Source organism: Oncorhynchus masou, chromosome 18, assembly GCF_036934945.1.
Source record: "Oncorhynchus masou masou isolate Uvic2021 chromosome 18, UVic_Omas_1.1, whole genome shotgun sequence".
Lineage (NCBI taxonomy): Eukaryota > Metazoa > Chordata > Actinopteri > Salmoniformes > Salmonidae > Oncorhynchus > Oncorhynchus masou.
The window spans coordinates 76,797,562-76,816,785 of NC_088229.1; the positions used below are offsets into that span (position 1 = coordinate 76,797,562).

The window sequence follows — 19,224 nt, forward strand, 5'->3', positions numbered from 1 at the left end:
TCTCTCTCGCTCTCTCTCTTTGACCCATCAAATGCACCGTGACCAGGCCTCTTCCCTCTGTCTAGTTCTCTCTCTCGCTCTCTCTCTTTGACCAGGCCTCTTCCCTCTGTCTAGTTCTCTCTCTCGCTCTCTCTCTTCGACCCAACCAATGCACCGTGACCAGGCCTCTTCCCTCCCTCTCCCTTCCTCATTCTGTGCCATTCTTCTCCTGAGGGTTGGCAGCGGGAGAGAGGGAGAGATGAGAGAGGGAGAGAGGGAGAGAGGGAGAGAGGGAGAGAGGGAGAGAGGGAGAGATGAGAGAGGGAGAGAGGGAGAGAGGGAGAGATATGGGCTGATGAATTTCTCTTGTGGTTGGAGGTTAAGTCTGACTGCTTCCTAAATGAATCCATAATGAATGATTGATTCACTGAGAGACCGTGGGGGATCTTGTGTATGAAACGAGGGGTCAGGGAGAAGAAAACTTTTACATTCGATCCCCAAAACCATGAACAATATTCAATTTAAACCAACATTTTGTGAAGTACTTTTTCAACGTTCTGTGGTCTGAAACAATGGACTTTCGACGTCACTCGGGGAACCAGTCAATCAACTGCAGCATATTGCTATAAAGATAACCGTAGTCCATTGCCTATTAGCAGAATTAAGAGGCCTTGTCATTCGTATAGGTATCTGATTCTAGAAATCACATCTGTATTTTGACCGTTTCATCTACAGGCCAATATCAACTCTCCCTCCTACTGCCTTGTTCCTGCTCTGTGGGGGTAATTCAGGGGGTGTACTGTAGGGGGTATAGGGTAGAGGGTGGGGGTTTCAGAGGGGGTAGAGGGATTAAGAGGGTATAGGGTAGGGGGTGGGGGGATTCAGAGGGGGTAGAGGGATTCAGGGGGTATAGGGTGGGGGGTGGGGGGATTCAGAGGGTGTGGAGGGATTTAGGGGGTGGAGGGATTTAGGGGTGGAGGGATTTAGGGGTGGAGGGATTTAGGGGTGGAGGGATTCAAGGGCATAGGGTAGGGGGGTATAGGGTAGGGGGTGGGGGGATGCAGGGGGGGTATAGGGTAGGGGGTGGAGGGATTTAGGGGGTGGAGGGATTCAGGGGGTATAGGGTAGGGGATGGAGGGATTCAGGGGGGTATAGGGTAGGGGGTGGAGGGATTTAGGGGGTGGAGGGATTCAGGGGGTATAGGGTAGGGGATGGAGGGATTCAGGGGGGTATAGGGTAGGGGATGGAGGGATTCGGGGGTATAGGGTAGGGGGTGGAGGGATTCCGGGGTATAGGGTAGGGGGTGGATGGATTTAGGGGGTATAGGGTGGGGGGTATAGGGTAGGGGGTGGAGGGATTCGGGGGGTATAGGGTAGGGGGTGGAGGGATTCGGGGGGTATAGGGTAGGGGGTAGAGGGAATCGGGGTATAGGGTAGTGGGTGTAGGGATTCGGGGGTGTAGGATAGGGGGTGGGGGGATTCAGGAGGTGTAGGGGGATTCAAGGGGTGTGGGATAGGGGGTGGGGGGATTCAGGAGGTGTAGGGGGATTCAGGGGGTGTAGGATAGGGGGTGGGGGGATTCAGGGGGTGTAGGGGGATTCAGGGGGTGTAGGATAGGGGCCTGTGTGTAACAGAGTGTATTTAACCCGGTGTTTCTCCCTCACAGCAGAGCATGCATGTCTGTCTGAGCCCTGCTCTAATGGAGGGAGCTGTGTTGAGACCAGTCTGGGTTATGAGTGTGTCTGTCCCCCGGGCTGGAGTGGACCCTCGTGTAGCCTCAGTAAGAACACACACACACACACACACACACACACACACACACACACACACACACACCAACACACACACACACACACCAACACACACACACACACACCAACACACACACACACACACACACCAACACACACACACACACACACACACACACACACACACACACACACACACACACACACACACACACACACACACACACACCAACACACACACACACCCCAACACACACACACACACACCCCAACACACACACCCCAACACACACACACACACACACACCCCAACATACACCCCAACACACACACCCCAACACACACACATACACACCCCAACACACACACACCCCAACACACACACACACACACCCCCCAACACACACACACACACACACACACATCCCAACACACACACACACACATACACACACACACATGCACACACCCCAACACACACACCCCAACACACACACCCCAACACACACACACACCCCAACACACACACACACCCCAACACACACACACCCCAACACACACACACCCCAACACACACGCACACACACACATGCACACACATACCCCAACACACACACACACCCCAACACACACACCCACACCCCAACACACACACACCCCAACACACACACACACACCCCAACACACACACACACACACACCCCGACACACACCCCAACACACACACATACACACCCCAACACACACACACACACCCCAACACACACACACACACATCCCAACACACACACACACACATCCCAACACACACACACACACACATCCCAACACACATACACACACCCCAACACACACACACCCCAACACACACACATACACACCCCAACACACACATACACACACACACCCCAACACACACACATCCCAACACACACTCACACACATCCCAACACACACACACATCCCAACACACACACACACACATCCCAACACACACACATCCCAACACACACACATCCCAACACACACACACACCCCAACACACACACACACACACACACACACCAACACACACACACCCCAACACACACACACACACACACATGCACACACACACCCCAACACACACACACACCCCAACACACACACACACCCACACACCCCAACACACCCCAACACACACACACCCCAACACACACACACCCCAACACACACACACACACACCCCAACACACACCCCAACACACACCCCAACACACCCCGACACACACCCCAACACACCCCAACACACACCCCAACACACACACATACACACCCCAACACACACACACACACCCCAACACACACACACACACCCCAACACACACACACACACACACATCCCAACACACACACACACATCCCAACACACACACACACACATCCCAACACACACACACACACCCCAACACACACACACCCCAACACACACACATACACACCCCAACACACACATACACACACACACCCCAACACACACACATCCCAACACACACACACACACATCCCAACACACACACATCCCAACACACACACATCCCAACACACACACATCCCAACACACACACATCCCAACACACACACACATACACCCCAACACACACACACCCCAACACATACACACACACCCCAACACACACACACATACACACACCCCAACACACCTCAACACACCTCAACACACACACACGTAGACACACACACACTCACAAATGAATGTGTCTCCCCTGTCTGCTAGATGTGGATGAGTGCTCTCCTAACCCCTGTAACCACGGTGGGACCTGTCAGGATCTGGTTCATGCCTATAAGTGTCTCTGTCCTCCTCAGTGGACCGGCAAGACCTGCCTCATCGGTAAGACACATCTCTCTTCTCTCTCACCAATGCTTTTTGTCCAAGGTATTTTCTCTCAACAGATAAGCTGTAGGGAATGATGGGATATGTCGAAGAGCAGTAGGCCTGTTTAGAAACTGTGTGAGACTGCAGTATTACCTCTGGACTAGACTACATTACCTCTAGACTAGACTACATTACCTCTAGACTAGACTACATTACCTCTAGACTAGACTACATGACCTCTAGACTAGACTACATGACCTCTAGACTAGACTACATTACCTCTAGACTAGACTACATTACCTCTAGACTAGACTACATTACCTCTAGACTAGGCTACATTACCTCTAGACTAGGCTACATTACCTCCAGACGGGACTGCATTACCTCCAGACTAGACTGCATCACCTCTAGACTAGGCTACATTACCTCTAGACTAGACTACATTACCTCTAAACTAGACTACGTTACCTCTAGACTAGACTACATTACCTCTAGACTAGACTACATGACCTCTAGACTAGGCTACATTACCTCTAGACTAGGCTACATTACCTCCAGACTAGGCTACATTACCTCCTGACTAGACTACATTACCTCTAGACTAGACTACATTACCTCTAGACTAGGCTACATTACATCTAGACTAGGCTACATTACCTCTAGACTAGGCTACATTACCTCCAGACTAGGCTACATTACCTCCAGACTAGGCTACATTACCTCCAGACTAGGCTACATTACCTCTAGACGAGGCTGCATTACCTCTAGACTAGGCTGCATTACCTCTAGACTGGGCTGCATTACCTCTAGACTGGGCTACATTACCTCGCCGAGACGACATTACCTCTGGACTAGACTACATTACCTCTAGACCAGACTACACTGTCATTACCTCTAGACTACACTATCATTACCTCTAGACTAGACAACACTATCATTACCTCTATACTAGACAACACTATCATTACCTCTAGACCAGACTACACTATCATTACCTCTAGACCAGACTACACTATCATTACCTCTAGACCAGATTACACTATCATTACCACTAGACCAGACTATCATTACCTCTAGACCAGACTACACTATCATTACCTCTAGACCAGACTACACTATCATTACCTCTAGACCAGACTACACTATCATTACCTTTAGACCAGACTACACTATCATTACCTTTAGACTACACTATCATTACCTCTAGACCAGACTACACTATCATTACCTCTAGACCAGACTACACTATCATTACCACTAGACCAGACTATCATTACCTCTAGACCAGACTACACTAACATTACCACTAGACCAGACTATCATTACCTTTAGACCAGACTACACTATCATTACCTCTAGACCAGACTACACTATCATTACCTTTAGACCAGACTACACTATCATTACCTTTAGACTACACTATCATTACCTCTAGACCAGACTACACTATCATTACCTCTAGACCAGACTACACTATCATTACCACTAGACCAGACTATCATTACCTCTAGACCAGACTACACTATCATTACCTTTAGACTACACTATCATTACCTCTAGACCAGACTACACTATCAGTACCTCTACATCAGACTACACTATCATTACCTCTAGACCAGACTACACTATCATTACCTCTAGACCAGCCTATCATTACCTCTAGACTAGACTTCCCTATCATTACCTCTAGACCAGACTACACTATCATTACCTTTAGACTACACTATCATTACCTCTAGACCAGACTACACTATCAGTACCTCTACACCAGACTACACTATCAGTACCTCTACACCAGACTACACTATCATTACCTCTAGACCAGACTACACTATCATTACCTCTAGACCAGACTACACTATCAGTACCTCTACACCAGACTACACTATCAGTACCTTTAGACCAGACTACACTATCATTACCTCTACACCAGACTATCATTACCTCTAGACCGGACTACACTATCATTACCTCTAGACCAGACTACACTATCATTACCTCTAGACCAGACTACACTATCATTACCTCTAGACCAGACTACACTATCAGTACCTCTACACCAGACTACACTATCATTACCTTTAGACCAGACTACACTATCATTACCTCTACACCAGATTATCATTACCTCTACACCAGACTACACTATCATTACCTCTAGACCAGACTACACTATCATTACCTTTAGACTACACTATCATTACCTCTAGACCAGACTACACTATCAGTACCTCTACACCAGACTACACTATCAGTACCTCTACACCAGACTACACTATCATTACCTCTAGACCAGACTACACTATCATTACCTCTAGACCAGACTACACTATCATTACCTCTAGACCAGACTACACTATCATTACCTCTAGACCAGACTACACTATCATTACCACTAGACCAGACTATCAGTACCTCTACACCAGACTACACTATCATTACCTCTAGACCAGCCTACACTATCATTACCTCTAGACCAGACTACACTATCAGTACCTCTACACCAGACAACACTATCATTACCTCTAGACCAGACTACACTATCATTACCACTAGACCAGACTACACTATCATTACCTCTAGACCAGACTACACTATCATTACCTCTAGACCAGACTACACTATCATTACCTCTAGACCAGACTACACTATCATTACCACTAGACCAGACTATCATTACCTCTAGACCAGACTACACTATCATTACCACTAGACCAGACTACACTATCATTACCTCTAGACCAGACCATCATTACCACTAGACCAGACTATCATTACCTCTAGACCAGACTACACTATCATTACCACTAGACCAGGCTATCATTACCTCTAGACCAGACTACACTATCATTACCACTAGACCAGACTACACTATCATTACCACTAGACCAGACTATCATTACCTCTAGACCAGACTACACTATCATTACGACTAGACCAGACTACACTATCATTACCACTAGACCAGACTATCATTACCTCTAGACCAGACTACACTATCATTACCACTAGACCAGACTATCATTACCTCTAGACCAGACTACACTATCATTACCACTAGACCAGACTACACTATCATTACCACTAGACCAGACTACACTATCATTACCTCTAGACCAGACTACACTATCATTACCTCTAGACCAGACTATCATTACCTCTAGACCAGACTACACTATCATTACCACTAGACCAGACTATCATTACCTCTAGACCAGACTACACTATCATTACCTCTAGACCAGACTACACTATCATTACCTCTAGACCAGACTACACTATCATTACCTCTAGACCAGACTACACTATCATTACCTCTAGACCAGACTACACTATCATTACCTCTAGACCAGACTACTGCCAATCCACTGCTTTTAAATCAATGGTGTGAAGTGAAAAGGGTAGAGAACCGGGACATGGCCCGTCTGTCACTATCATGTCCACACCAGCCTTCACTCTAACCGTGCTGTGTTATTCAACTCCTCCTCCTCCTCAAGACGCCAACGAATGCGACAGCAAGCCCTGTGTCAACGCCAACTCTTGCCGCAACCTGATTGGTGGATACTTCTGCGAGTGCGTTCCTGGTTGGACGGGACAGAAATGTGACATCAGTGAGTAGAACTAAGACTGTTCTGTTGCAACTGTTGAGTTATAGGCCACCTGCCTTCTCTCGCACTCTCTCTCAATTTTAATTTAAGGGCATTATTAGCAAGGGAAACATATGTTGACATTGCCAAAGCAAGTGAAATAGATAATGAACAACCGGCGCCTTAAAAAAAACCAATTGTTATGAAAACTTGAAATCTAATCAATCGGCTATTCTGATTTAATTGGTCGACCTCTATATTGGAGTGGCCATCACAAAGCCCTGACCTCAATCCTATAAACAATGTGCTGGTAGAACTGAGAAAGCGTGTGCAAGCAAGGAGGCCCACAAACCTGACTCAGTTACACCAGCTCTGTCAGGAGGAATGGGCCAAAATGCACCCAACTTATTGTGGGAAGCTTGTGGAAGGCGACCCGAAACGTTTGACCCAAGTTAAACAATTTAAAGGCAATGCTACATGATAGGTAGTTGAGTGTATGTAAACTTCTGACCCACTGGGAATGTGATGAAATAAATAAAAGCTGAAATAAATCACTCGCTCTACTATTATTCTGACATTTCACATTCTTAAAATAAAGTGGTGATCCTAACTGACCTAAGACAGGAAATCCTTTACTAGGATTAAATGTCAGAAATGGTTAAAAACTGAGTTTAAATGTATTTGGCAAAGGTGTATGTAAACTTCCGACTTCAACTGTAGATATGGGTTGTATTTACAATGGTGTTTGTTCTTCACTGGTTCCCCTTTTGTTGTGGCAACAGGTCACACATCTTGCTGCGTTGATGCACACTGTGGTATTTCACCCAACGATAGTTTTTCAAAATTGTTTTCAAATTCTTTGTGGATCTGTGTAATCTGAGGGAAATATGTGTCTCTAATATGGTCATACATTGGGCATTTTGTGGGCAGTGAGCACACCTGTCTTCTCTTGAGAGCCAGGTCTCTCTTTGTGTGTCTCTCTCTTTCTCTCACTCTCACCATTTTTCTCACTCTCACCATTTTTCTCAATCTCACCATTTTTCTCACTCTCACCATTTTTTTCTCACTCTCACCATTTTTTTCTCACTCACCATGTCTCTCACTCACCATTTAACTCACTCACTCACTCACTCAATCCATAGTAGTGCGCTATATAGGGAATAGGGCGCCATTTGCAATGCAGACAGAGATGGCAGTGTGTACAAGCGTGTTCTTGTGTTCAGTGATGAGGATCCTTTATCATTACTAGAGTCCCATGTAGGCAAGGGTAGTTGATTATCTCTGGGAAGCCAAGGATAGTTGATTATCTCTGGGAAGCCAAGGATAGTTGATTATCTCTGGGAAGCCAAGGATAGTTGATTATCTCTGGGAAGCCAAGGGTAGTTGATTATCTCTGGGAAGCCAAGGATAGTTGATTATCTCTGGGACGCCAAGGATAGTTGATTATCTCTGGGAAGCCAAGGATAGTTGATTATCTCTGGGAAGCCAAGGGTAGTTGATTATCTCTGGGAAGCCAAGGGTAGTTGATTATCTCTGGGAAGCCAAGGATAGTTGATTATCTCTGGGAAGCCAAGGGTAGTTGATTATCTCTGGGAAGCCAAGGATAGTTGATTATCTCTGGGAAGCCAAGGATAGTTGATTATCTCTGGGAAGCCAAGGGTAGTTGATTATCTCTGGGAAGCCAAGGATAGTTGATTATCTCTGGGAAGCCAAGGATAAAAACAATCCAGCTCTAGACACACACACACACACACACACACACACACACACACACACACACACACACACACACACACACACACACACACACACACAGTGCTACTTTCACTTGGCTCAGGGATAGTAAGAATTGCCTTACACCCTACTAAGTTCTGAACCAGCAGTTTATGAAGGAGTTTATCGAGGGTCGAGAGCAGGCAGGAAGTTATGAAGTAGTTAGTGGGTTATGTTAAAAACATCATATTATCCAGATAGTTACATTATGGTGTTTTTAAAAATGTCATCCCCCCCCCCCCTCCCCCATCTAGATATCAATGACTGCAAGGACCAATGCCAGCACGGAGGAACCTGCAGGGTATGTTGCTGTCTGGGGGCTACAAATACATGAGTCTGTCTTGTATCGGAGATATCAAACACTTGTTTTATGTGTTCAGCTTGTCCTTTTGTTTCCGGTTTCTTTTCACACCACAAAGTCAATTTTACAGTTTAAAAATACATTAAAAGATGGCAACAGTTGTGTAGTGTTCTGTTCTCTGGAAGGTAACACATCTGTGGAGGTTTTAAAGTTGTTCTGGACTTCCTCAATGAAATGAAATATGAAGAGGAGGGGAGAGAGGAGAGAGGAGAGAGGAGAGAGGAGAGAGGAGAGGGGAGAGAGGAGAGAGGAGAGAGGAGAGGGGAGAGAGGAAAGAGGAGAGGGGAGAGAGGAGAGAGGAGAGAGGAGAGAGGAGAGAGGAGAGGGGAGAGAGGAGAGAGGAGAGAGGGAGAGAGGAGAGAGGAGAGGGGAGAGAGGAGAGAGGAGAGAGGAGAGAGGAGAGGGGAGAGGGGAGATTCCTTGAACACATTAGGTTAAATGACCCTCAACATTATTGTGTTAAATTACTGTTGGAGGAGCTGGTATTGCTCTGTCCTTCCTACGACACTCTTCTTCTCTTTTCCCTTCCCTGACTGACATCCTGTGTTAGCCGAACACTTCCTGTTCTCTAAGGGAGATTAGAGGGGTCTCTGGCCAGATAGATTAGAGGGGTCTCTGGCCAGATAGATTAAAGGGGTCTCTGGCCAGCTAGATTAGAGGGGTCTCTGGCCAGATAGATTAAAGGGGTCTCTGGCCAGATAGATTAGAGGGGTCTCTGGCCAGCTAGATTAGAGGGGTCTCTGGCCAGATAGATTAAAGGGGTCTCTGGCCAGATAGATTAGAGGGGTCTCTGGCCAGCTAGATTAAAGGGGTCTCTGGCCAGCTAGATTAAAGGGGTCTCTGGCCAGATAGATTAAAGGGGTCTCTGGCCAGATAGATTAAAGGGGTCTCTGGCCAGATAGATTAAAGGGGTCTCTGGCCAGCTAGATTAGAGGGGTCTCTGGCCAGATAGATTAGAGGGGTCTCTGGCCAGCTAGATTAAAGGGGTCTCTGGCCAGCTAGATTAAAGGGGTCTCTGGCCAGATAGATTAGAGGGGTCTCTGGCCAGCTAGATTAAAGGGGTCTCTGGCCAGATAGATTAAAGGGGTCTCTGGCCAGATAGATTAAAGGTGTCTCTGGCCAGATAGATTAAAGGGGTCTCTGGCCAGATAGATTAAAGGGGTCTCTGGCCAGATAGATTAAAGGGGTCTCTGGCCAGCTAGATTAGAGGGGTCTCTGGCCAGATAGATTAGAGGGGTCTCTGGCCAGCTAGATTAAAGGGGTCTCTGGCCAGATAGATTAAAGGGGTCTCTGGCCAGCTAGATTAGAGGGGTCTCTGGCCAGATAGATTAAAGGGGTCTCTGGCCAGATAGATTAGAGGGTACTCTGGCCAGCTAGATTAGAGGGGTCTCTGGCCAGATAGATTAAAGGGGTCTCTGGCCAGCTAGATTAAAGGGGTCTCTGGCCAGCTAGATTAGAGGGGTCTCTGGCCAGATAGATTAAAGGGGTCTCTGGCCAGATAGATTAGAGGGGTCTCTGGCCAGCTAGATTAGAGGGGTCTCTGGCCAGATAGATTAAAGGGGTCTCTGGCCAGATAGATTAGAGGGTCTCTGGCCAGCTAGATTAAAGGGGTCTCTGGCCAGATAGATTAAAGGGGTCTCTGGCCAGATAGATTAAAGGGGTCTCTGGCCAGATAGATTAAAGGGGTCTCTGGCCAGCTAGATTAGAGGGGTCTCTGGCCAGATAGATTAGAGGGTCTCTGGCCAGCTAGATTAAAGGGGTCTCTGGCCAGCTAGATTAAAGGGGTCTCTGGCCAGATAGATTAGAGGGGTCTCTGGCCAGCTAGATTAAAGGGGTCTCTGGCCAGATAGATTAAAGGGGTCTCTGGCCAGATAGATTAAAGGTGTCTCTGGCCAGATAGATTAAAGGGGTCTCTGGCCAGATAGATTAAAGGGGTCTCTGGCCAGATAGATTAAAGGGGTCTCTGGCCAGCTAGATTAGAGGGGTCTCTGGCCAGATAGATTAGAGGGGTCTCTGGCCAGCTAGATTAAAGGGGTCTCTGGCCAGATAGATTAAAGGGGTCTCTGGTCAGCTAGATTAGAGGGGTCTCTGGTCAGCTAGATTAGAGGGGTCTCTGGTCAGATAGATTAAAGGGGTCTCTGGTCAGCTAGATTAGAGGGGTCTCTGGTCAGCTAGATTAAAGGGGTCTCTGGCCAGATAGATTAAAGGGGTCTCTGGCCAGATAGATTAGAGGGGTCTCTGGTCAGCTAGATTAGAGGGGTCTCTGGTCAGCTAGATTAAAGGGGTCTCTGGCCAGATAGATTAAAGGGGTCTCTGGCCAGATAGATTAGAGGGGTCTCTGGCCAGATAGATTAAAGGGGTCTCTGGCCAGATAGATTAGAGGGGTCTCTGGCCAGCTAGATTAGAGGGGTCTCTGGCCAGCTAGATTAGAGGGGTCTCTGGTCAGCTAGATTAGAGGGGTCTCTGGTCAGCTAGATTAAAGGGGTCTCTGGCCAGATAGATTAAAGGGGTCTCTGGCCAGATAGATTAGAGGGGTCTCTGGTCAGCTAGATTAGAGGGGTCTCTGGTCAGCTAGATTAAAGGGGTCTCTGGCCAGATAGATTAAAGGGGTCTCTGGCCAGATAGATTAGAGGGGTCTCTGGCCAGATAGATTAAAGGGGTCTCTGGCCAGATAGATTAGAGGGGTCTCTGGCCAGCTAGATTAGAGGGGTCTCTGGCCAGCTAGATTAGAGGGGTCTCTGGTCAGCTAGATTAGAGGGGTCTCTGGTCAGCTAGATTAGAGGGGTCTCTGGCCAGCTAGATTGGAGGGGTCTCTGGCCAGATAGATTAAAGGGGTCTCTGGCCAGCTAGATTAGAGGGGTCTATGGCCAGCTAGATTAGAGGGGTCTCTGGCCAGCTAGATTAAGGGGGTCTCTGGCCAGCCAGATTAGAGGGGTCTCTGGCCAGCTAGATTAGAGGGGTCTCTGGCCAGCTAGATTAGAGGGGTCTCTGGCCAGCTAGATTGGAGGGGTCTCTGGCCAGCTAGATTGGAGGGGTCTCTGGCCAGCTAGATTGGAGGGGTCTCTGGTCAGCTAGATTGGAGGGGTCTCTGGCCAGCTAGATTGGAGGGTTCTCTGGCCAGCTAGATTGGAGGGGTCTCTGGCCAGCTAGATTAGAGGGGTCTCTGGCCAGCTAGCTGGATGGCTGTCTGTGTTCCTGGACCTGGCTAGTATTTCTGGAGCATGTAGCTAGTCGAACCAGCTAGTGGTGTGTACTAAATACGTGGTGTATTCTAGGACCTGGTGAGCGGGTACCGCTGTGTGTGTCCTTCGGGTTACTCTGGAGACCACTGTGAGAGAGATGTGGATGAGTGTGCCGGCTCTCCCTGTCTGAACGGCGGGCGATGCCAAGACCAGGTCAACGGATTCACCTGCCTCTGTCTGCCAGGATTCTCGGGACAAATCTGTCAGGTAAGTTTTGGTGCAACCTTCAAAACCTTCCCGACTGTTTAACTTAACTTAGTTCCCATTCTGTCCCTGGTAAGCAACACCGAAACCCTTCCCCTTAACCCCCAAGTCCCCACTACCCCACCCTGTCTACTAGACTACCCCACCCTGTCTACTAGACTACCCCACCCTGTCTGGTAGACTACCCCACCCTGTCTAGTAGACTACCCCACCCTGTCTAGTAGACTACCCCACCCTGTCTAGTAGACTACCCCACCCTGTCTAGTAGACTACCCCACCCTGTCTGCTAGACTACCCCACCCTGTCTGCTAGACTACCCCACCCTGTCTGGTAGACTACCCCACCCTGTCTGCTAGACTACCCCACCCTGTCTGGTAGACTACCCCACCCTGTCTAGTAGACTACCCCACCCTGTCTAGTAGACTACCCCACCCTGTCTACTAGACTACCCCACCCTGTCTGGTAGACTACCCCACCCTGTCTACTAGACTACCCCACCCTGTCTGGTAGACTACCCCACCCTGTCTGGTAGACTACCCCACCCTGTCTAGTAGACTACCCCACCCTGTCTAGTAGACTACCCCACCCTGTCTAGTAGACTACCCCACCCTGTCTAGTAGACTACCCCACCCTGTCTGCTAGACTACCCCACCCTGTCTAGTAGACTACCCCACCCTGTCTAGTAGACTACCCCACCCTGTCTACTAGACTACCCCACCCTGTCTGGTAGACTACCCCACCCTGTCTACTAGACTACCCCACCCTGTCTGGTAGACTACCCCACCCTGTCTAGTAGACTACCCCACCCTGTCTACTAGACTACCCCACCCTGTCTACTAGACTACCCCACCCTGTCTGGTAGACTACCCCACCCTGTCTAGTAGACTACCCCACCCTGTCTAGTAGACTACCCCACCCTGTCTAGTAGACTACCCCACCCTGTCTAGTAGACTACCCCACCCTGTCTGCTAGACTACCCCACCCTGTCTGCTAGACTACCCCACCCTGTCTAGTAGACTACCCCACCCTGTCTGCTAGACTACCCCACCCTGTCTGGTAGACTACCCCACCCTGTCTGGTAGACTACCCCACCCTGTCTGGTAGACTACCCCACCCTGTCTAGTAGACTACCCCACCCTGTCTACTAGACTACCCCACCCTGACTGCTAGACTACCCCACCCTGTCTGGTAGACTACCCCACCCTGTCTGGTAGACTACCCCACCCTGTCTGGTAGACTACCCCCCACTGTCTGCTAGACTACCCCACCCTGTCTGCTAGACTACCCCACCCTGTCTGCTAGACTACCCCACCCTGTCTGCTAGACTACCCCACCCTGTCTTCTAGACTACCCCACCCTGTCTGCTAGACTACCCCACCCTGTCTGCTAGACTACCCCACCCTGTCTGGTAGACTACCCCACCCTGTCTGGTAGACTACCCCACCCTGTCTGGTAGACTACCCCACCCTGTCTGCTAGACTACCCCACCCTGTCTGCTAGACTACCCCACCCTGTCTAGTAGACTACCCCACCTTGTCTGCTAGACTACCCCACCCTGTCTGCTAGACTACCCCACCCTGTCTAGTAGACTACCCCACCCTGTCTACTAGACTACCCCACCCTGTCTACTAGACTACCCCACCCTGTCTGCTAGACTACCCCACCCTCCAACCTGTCTATAGTTCACTGATCAACCTTCATTTTAAGCCAGGGTTTAGTCTTAGTGAAGCTGAGTGCTGTGTGTTGGAGACATTCTTCTGTTTAAACCCAGACGCACTGACGAAGTCTCGTGTGTGTGTGTGTGTGTGTGTGTGTGTGGTATTTCCTGGCAAGTCTCTGTCGGGAGGATGCTGTGGGCTGGTCTGTGTTTAGTACTGAACCCCGTCTGTCTGCCTCTTTCCAAGTCTTGTCTCTTTGATAACTACACTTTTTGAAGGTTTTTCTTGCAAAGTAACTATATATATATATATATATATATATATATATATATATATATATATATATATATATATATACATATATAGTTCTTAGTGCTATACACTAACTGAAAGATGTTCTGGATAAGAGTGTCTGGTAAATGACCAAAATGTAAACATGTCTCTCTGTGTCTCTCGATAGTTGGACGTAGACTACTGCCTCGTCAACCCATGTCAGAATGGAGCCGCGTGTCTCAACCTGGCGGCTGGTCACCACTGTGCCTGTTCAGACGACTACGAGGGAAAAAACTGCTCTCACCTCAAAGACCACTGTCACACCAGCACGTGCAAAGGTACGCCCACCTTGTCCTCTGTAGTGCCTCTCTCTCGTTTCCCTCCCTCCCCCGCGCTCGTTTCCCTCCCTCCCTCCCCCTCGCTCGTTTCCCTCCCTCCCTCCCCCTCGCTCGTTTCCCTCCCTCCCTCCCCCTCGCTCGTTTCCCTCCCTCCCTCCCCCTCGCTTGTTTCCCTCTCTCCCTCCCCCTCGCTCGTTTCCCTCCCTCCCCCGCGCTCGTTCCCCCTATCCCCCCACCCCACCCCTCTCTCTCTTGGTGTTAGTATGGTGTTTGGGGTTTAGATTCAGCTCTGTGTGTTAACTAGACCAGACAGGAGTGCAGAGTGAGAGAGATCAGCGTAACAGCTTCCTGTTGCTGCTGTTCCTCCATGTTTACACTTGATCACTCAGTCAGCGACGTGTCTGTGTTTTCTCACCGGATTGTAAACCTGGGTCTGTGTTCATAAAGAATCTCTGACTACGAGGACATTGGTACCGGCACTACCCTGAGTTGTCATGGCGACTAAGAGGACATTGGTACCAGCACTACCCTGAGTTGTCATGGCGACTAAGAGGACATTGGTACCAGCACTACCCTGAGTTGTCATGGTGACTAAGAGGACATTGGTACCGTCACTACCCTGAGTTGTCATGGTGACTAAGAGGACATTGGTACCGGCACTACCCTGAGTTGTCATGGTGACTAAGAGGACATTGGTACCAGCACTACCCTGAGTTGTCATGGTGACGAAGAGGACATTGGTACCAGCACTACCCTGAGTTGTCATGGTGACTAAGAGGGCATTGGTACCAGCACTACCCTGAGTTGTCATGGTGACTAAGAGGACATTGGTACCGGCACTACCCTGAGTTGTCATGGTGACTAAGAGGACATTGGTACCGGCACTACCCTGAGTTGTCATGGTGACAAAGAGGACATTGGTACCGGCACTACCCTGAGTTGTCATGGTGACTAAGAGTACACTGGTACCGTCACTACCCTGAGTTGTCATGGTGACTAAGAGGACATTGGTACCGGCACTACCCTGAGTTGTCATGGTGACTAAGAGGACACTGGTACCGGCACTACCCTGAGTTGTCATGGTGACTAAGAGGACATTGGTACCGGCACTACCCTGAGTTGTCATGGTGACTAAGAGGACATTGGTACCGGCACTACCCTGAGTTGTCATGGTGACTAAGAGGACACTGGTACCGGCACTACCCTGAGTTGCTTTCTGTATGAGGCCTGGGTTCAGGTCTATATGTTCTGTAGTGGGTGTCAGTGCCATGCATCTAGTGTGCGGTGATTGCAATCTTAATACATAGAAGAACGTTGTATAAATCCAAAGACCCGAAGATGCTTCCTGTTGTCGTCAGTCATCTCTGCTCACATGCATGTGAAAATGAACTCTCCCTTCCCCCCCCCCCCCCAACAGTGATTGACAGCTGCACGGTTGCCGTGGGATCCAACAGTACCCCTGGAGGGGAGCGGTACATCTCCTCCAACGTGTGTGGTCCTCACGGACGCTGTCGGAGCCAGGCTGGAGGACAGTTCAGCTGTGACTGTCAGGAGGGCTTCAGAGGCACATACTGTCACGAGAGTAAGACATGACAAAGAGCATTCATAGAGGATTCATAGGTCTACATAGACCTGCATAGACCTAGACATGCTGATTTACACATGACATATAGCAGACATACTGATGTATAGACATGACATATAGACATGACGAATAGCAGACATACTGACGTATAGACATGACATACTGACTCATAGACATGACATATAGCAGACATACTGACTCATAGACATGACATATAGCAGACATACTGACTCAGAGACATGACATATAGCAGACATACTGACTCATAGACATGACATATAGCAGACATACTGACGTATAGACATGACATACTGACTCATAGACATGACATATAGCAGACATACTGACTCATAGACATGGCATAGCAGACATACTGACTCATAGACATGACGTATAGCAGACATACTGACTCATAGACATGACATATAGCAGACATACTGACTCATAGACATGACATATAGCAGACATACTGACTCATAGACATGACGTATAGCAGACATACTGACTCATAGACATGACATATAGCAGACATACTGACTCATAGACATGACGTATAGCAGACATACTGACTCATAGACATGACGTATAGCAGACATACTGACTCATAGACATGACATATAGCAGACATACTGACTCATAGACATGACGTATAGCAGACATACTGACGTATAGCAGACATACTGACGTATAGCAGACATACTGACTCATAGACATGACATATAGCAGACATACTGACTCATAGACATGACATATAGCAGACATACTGACTCATAGACATGACGTATAGCAGACATACTGACTCATAGACATGACGTATAGCAGACATACTGACTCATAGACATGACATATAGCAGACATACTGACTCATAGACATGACATACTGACTCATAGACATGACATATAGCAGACATACTGACTCATAGACATGACATATAGCAGACATACTGACTCATAGACATGACATATAGCAGACATACTGACTCATAGACATGACGTATAGCAGACATACTGACTCATAGACGTGACGTATTGCAGACATACTGACTCATAGACATGACGTATAGCAGACATACTGACTCATAGACATGACATATCTCGCTAAAGCAAAGAGACCCTGATCCCAAACCACCCATACTGTCCTTCAAAGCACCACTGGCAGGCAGCTATCAACAGTACCCAGTGTCCCTCTAAACTGTCCACAATCACTGCGACCTTGGCGCAGGACTCACACAAGAGTTCACACACCAACCACATTCCACACGTCAAACTAAAGCCAACACTCAGAGAATGACCTTACTGGAGTTAGTTCAATTCTTTCACTGTTTTGTACAGGTACATTATCCATTTAAACCTTACTGTAGTTTCTAATGATTTCTCTCCACCCTCTTCCCCCTCTCTCTCTCTCTCTCTCCCCCTCACCTCTCCTCTCTCACCTCTCCTCTCTCTCTCCCCCTCACTTCTCCTCTCTCTCTCCCCATCACCTCTCCTCTCTCTCTCCCCCTCACCTCTCCTCTCTCTCTCCCTCTCTCTCTCTCCCCCTCACCTCTCCTCTCTCTCTCCCCCTCACCTCTCCTCTCTCTCCCCATCACCTCTCCTCTCTCTCTCCCCCCTCACCTCTCCTCTCTCTCCCCCTCACCTCTCCTCTTCTCTCTCCCCCTCACCCTCTCTCTCTCCCCCTCACCTCTCCTCTCTCTCTCTCCCCCCTCACCTCTCCTCCTCTCTCCCCTCTCTCTCTCTCCCTCACCTCTCCTCTCTCACCTCTCCTCTCTCTCTCCTCTCTCACCTCTCCTCTCTCTCCCCCCTCACCTCTCTCTCTCCCCCTCGCCTCTCCTCTCTCTCTCCCTCTCTCTCTCTCTCTCCCTCACCTCTCCTCTCTCACCTCTCCTCTCTCTCTCCTCTCTCACCTCTCCTCTCTCTCCCTCACCTCTCCTCTCTCTCTCCCTCACCTCTCCTCCCCTCCCTCTCTCTCTCTCTCCCTCACCTCTCCTCTCTCTACCCCCTCCATCTCAGATATTAATGATTGTGAGAGCAACCCGTGTGGTAACGGAGGAACCTGTATAGATAAAGTCAGTGTATACCAGTGTATCTGTGGAGACGGCTGGGAAGGGGCCCACTGCGAGACCAGTAAGTATTTATTCACTTCTATTGAGAGATCGACATGTTAATGAGAACTACGAGGGGCGGACCGGTGGATCAGACAGGTGCCTCCAGGGCAGGTAGCACCCCCTCCAGACCGGCCCCCTCTAGACCGGCCCCCTCTAGACCGGCCCCCTCTAGACCGGCCCCCCCTAGACCGGCCCCCCCTAGACCGCCCCCCCCTAGACCGGCCCCCCCTAGACCGGCCCCCGGCAGCGCAACGGGTCTTTATTTGGATGCTCATTAGCTGATACCTTAGCGACCGCCAGTTTTCCTGGGTCACATTCTTACCCATCATCGTTGACACGTACAGATGATATATGTTTCACGAAGTAGGTCGCTACGTGTAATTATGACTATTATGTAAAGGTAGCAATTTAACCTGAAACAAGTTTCTCTCTCCTCCTCCCCTCCTCCTCTCTATCCTCTCTCCTCCTCCTCTCCTCCTCCTCTCTATCCTCT

The 19,224-nt window shown here is 48.9% G+C and overlaps 1 protein-coding gene across 1 annotated transcript in view; it reads left to right on the plus strand.

Annotated features, from left to right (window-relative positions):
* The window catches only part of jag1b (jagged canonical Notch ligand 1b), a 114,880-nt gene that overhangs the window by 52,116 nt on the left and 43,540 nt on the right, over positions 1-19,224 (plus strand). Inside the window, exons 8-15 of the mRNA XM_064924485.1 lie at positions 1,645-1,758; positions 3,507-3,620; positions 7,103-7,216; positions 9,220-9,266; positions 12,602-12,775; positions 14,891-15,041; positions 16,459-16,623; positions 18,637-18,750. Coding sequence (XP_064780557.1) covers positions 1,645-1,758; positions 3,507-3,620; positions 7,103-7,216; positions 9,220-9,266; positions 12,602-12,775; positions 14,891-15,041; positions 16,459-16,623; positions 18,637-18,750 — 993 coding nt within the window. The remainder of the gene's footprint in view (positions 1-1,644; positions 1,759-3,506; positions 3,621-7,102; positions 7,217-9,219; positions 9,267-12,601; positions 12,776-14,890; positions 15,042-16,458; positions 16,624-18,636; positions 18,751-19,224) is intronic.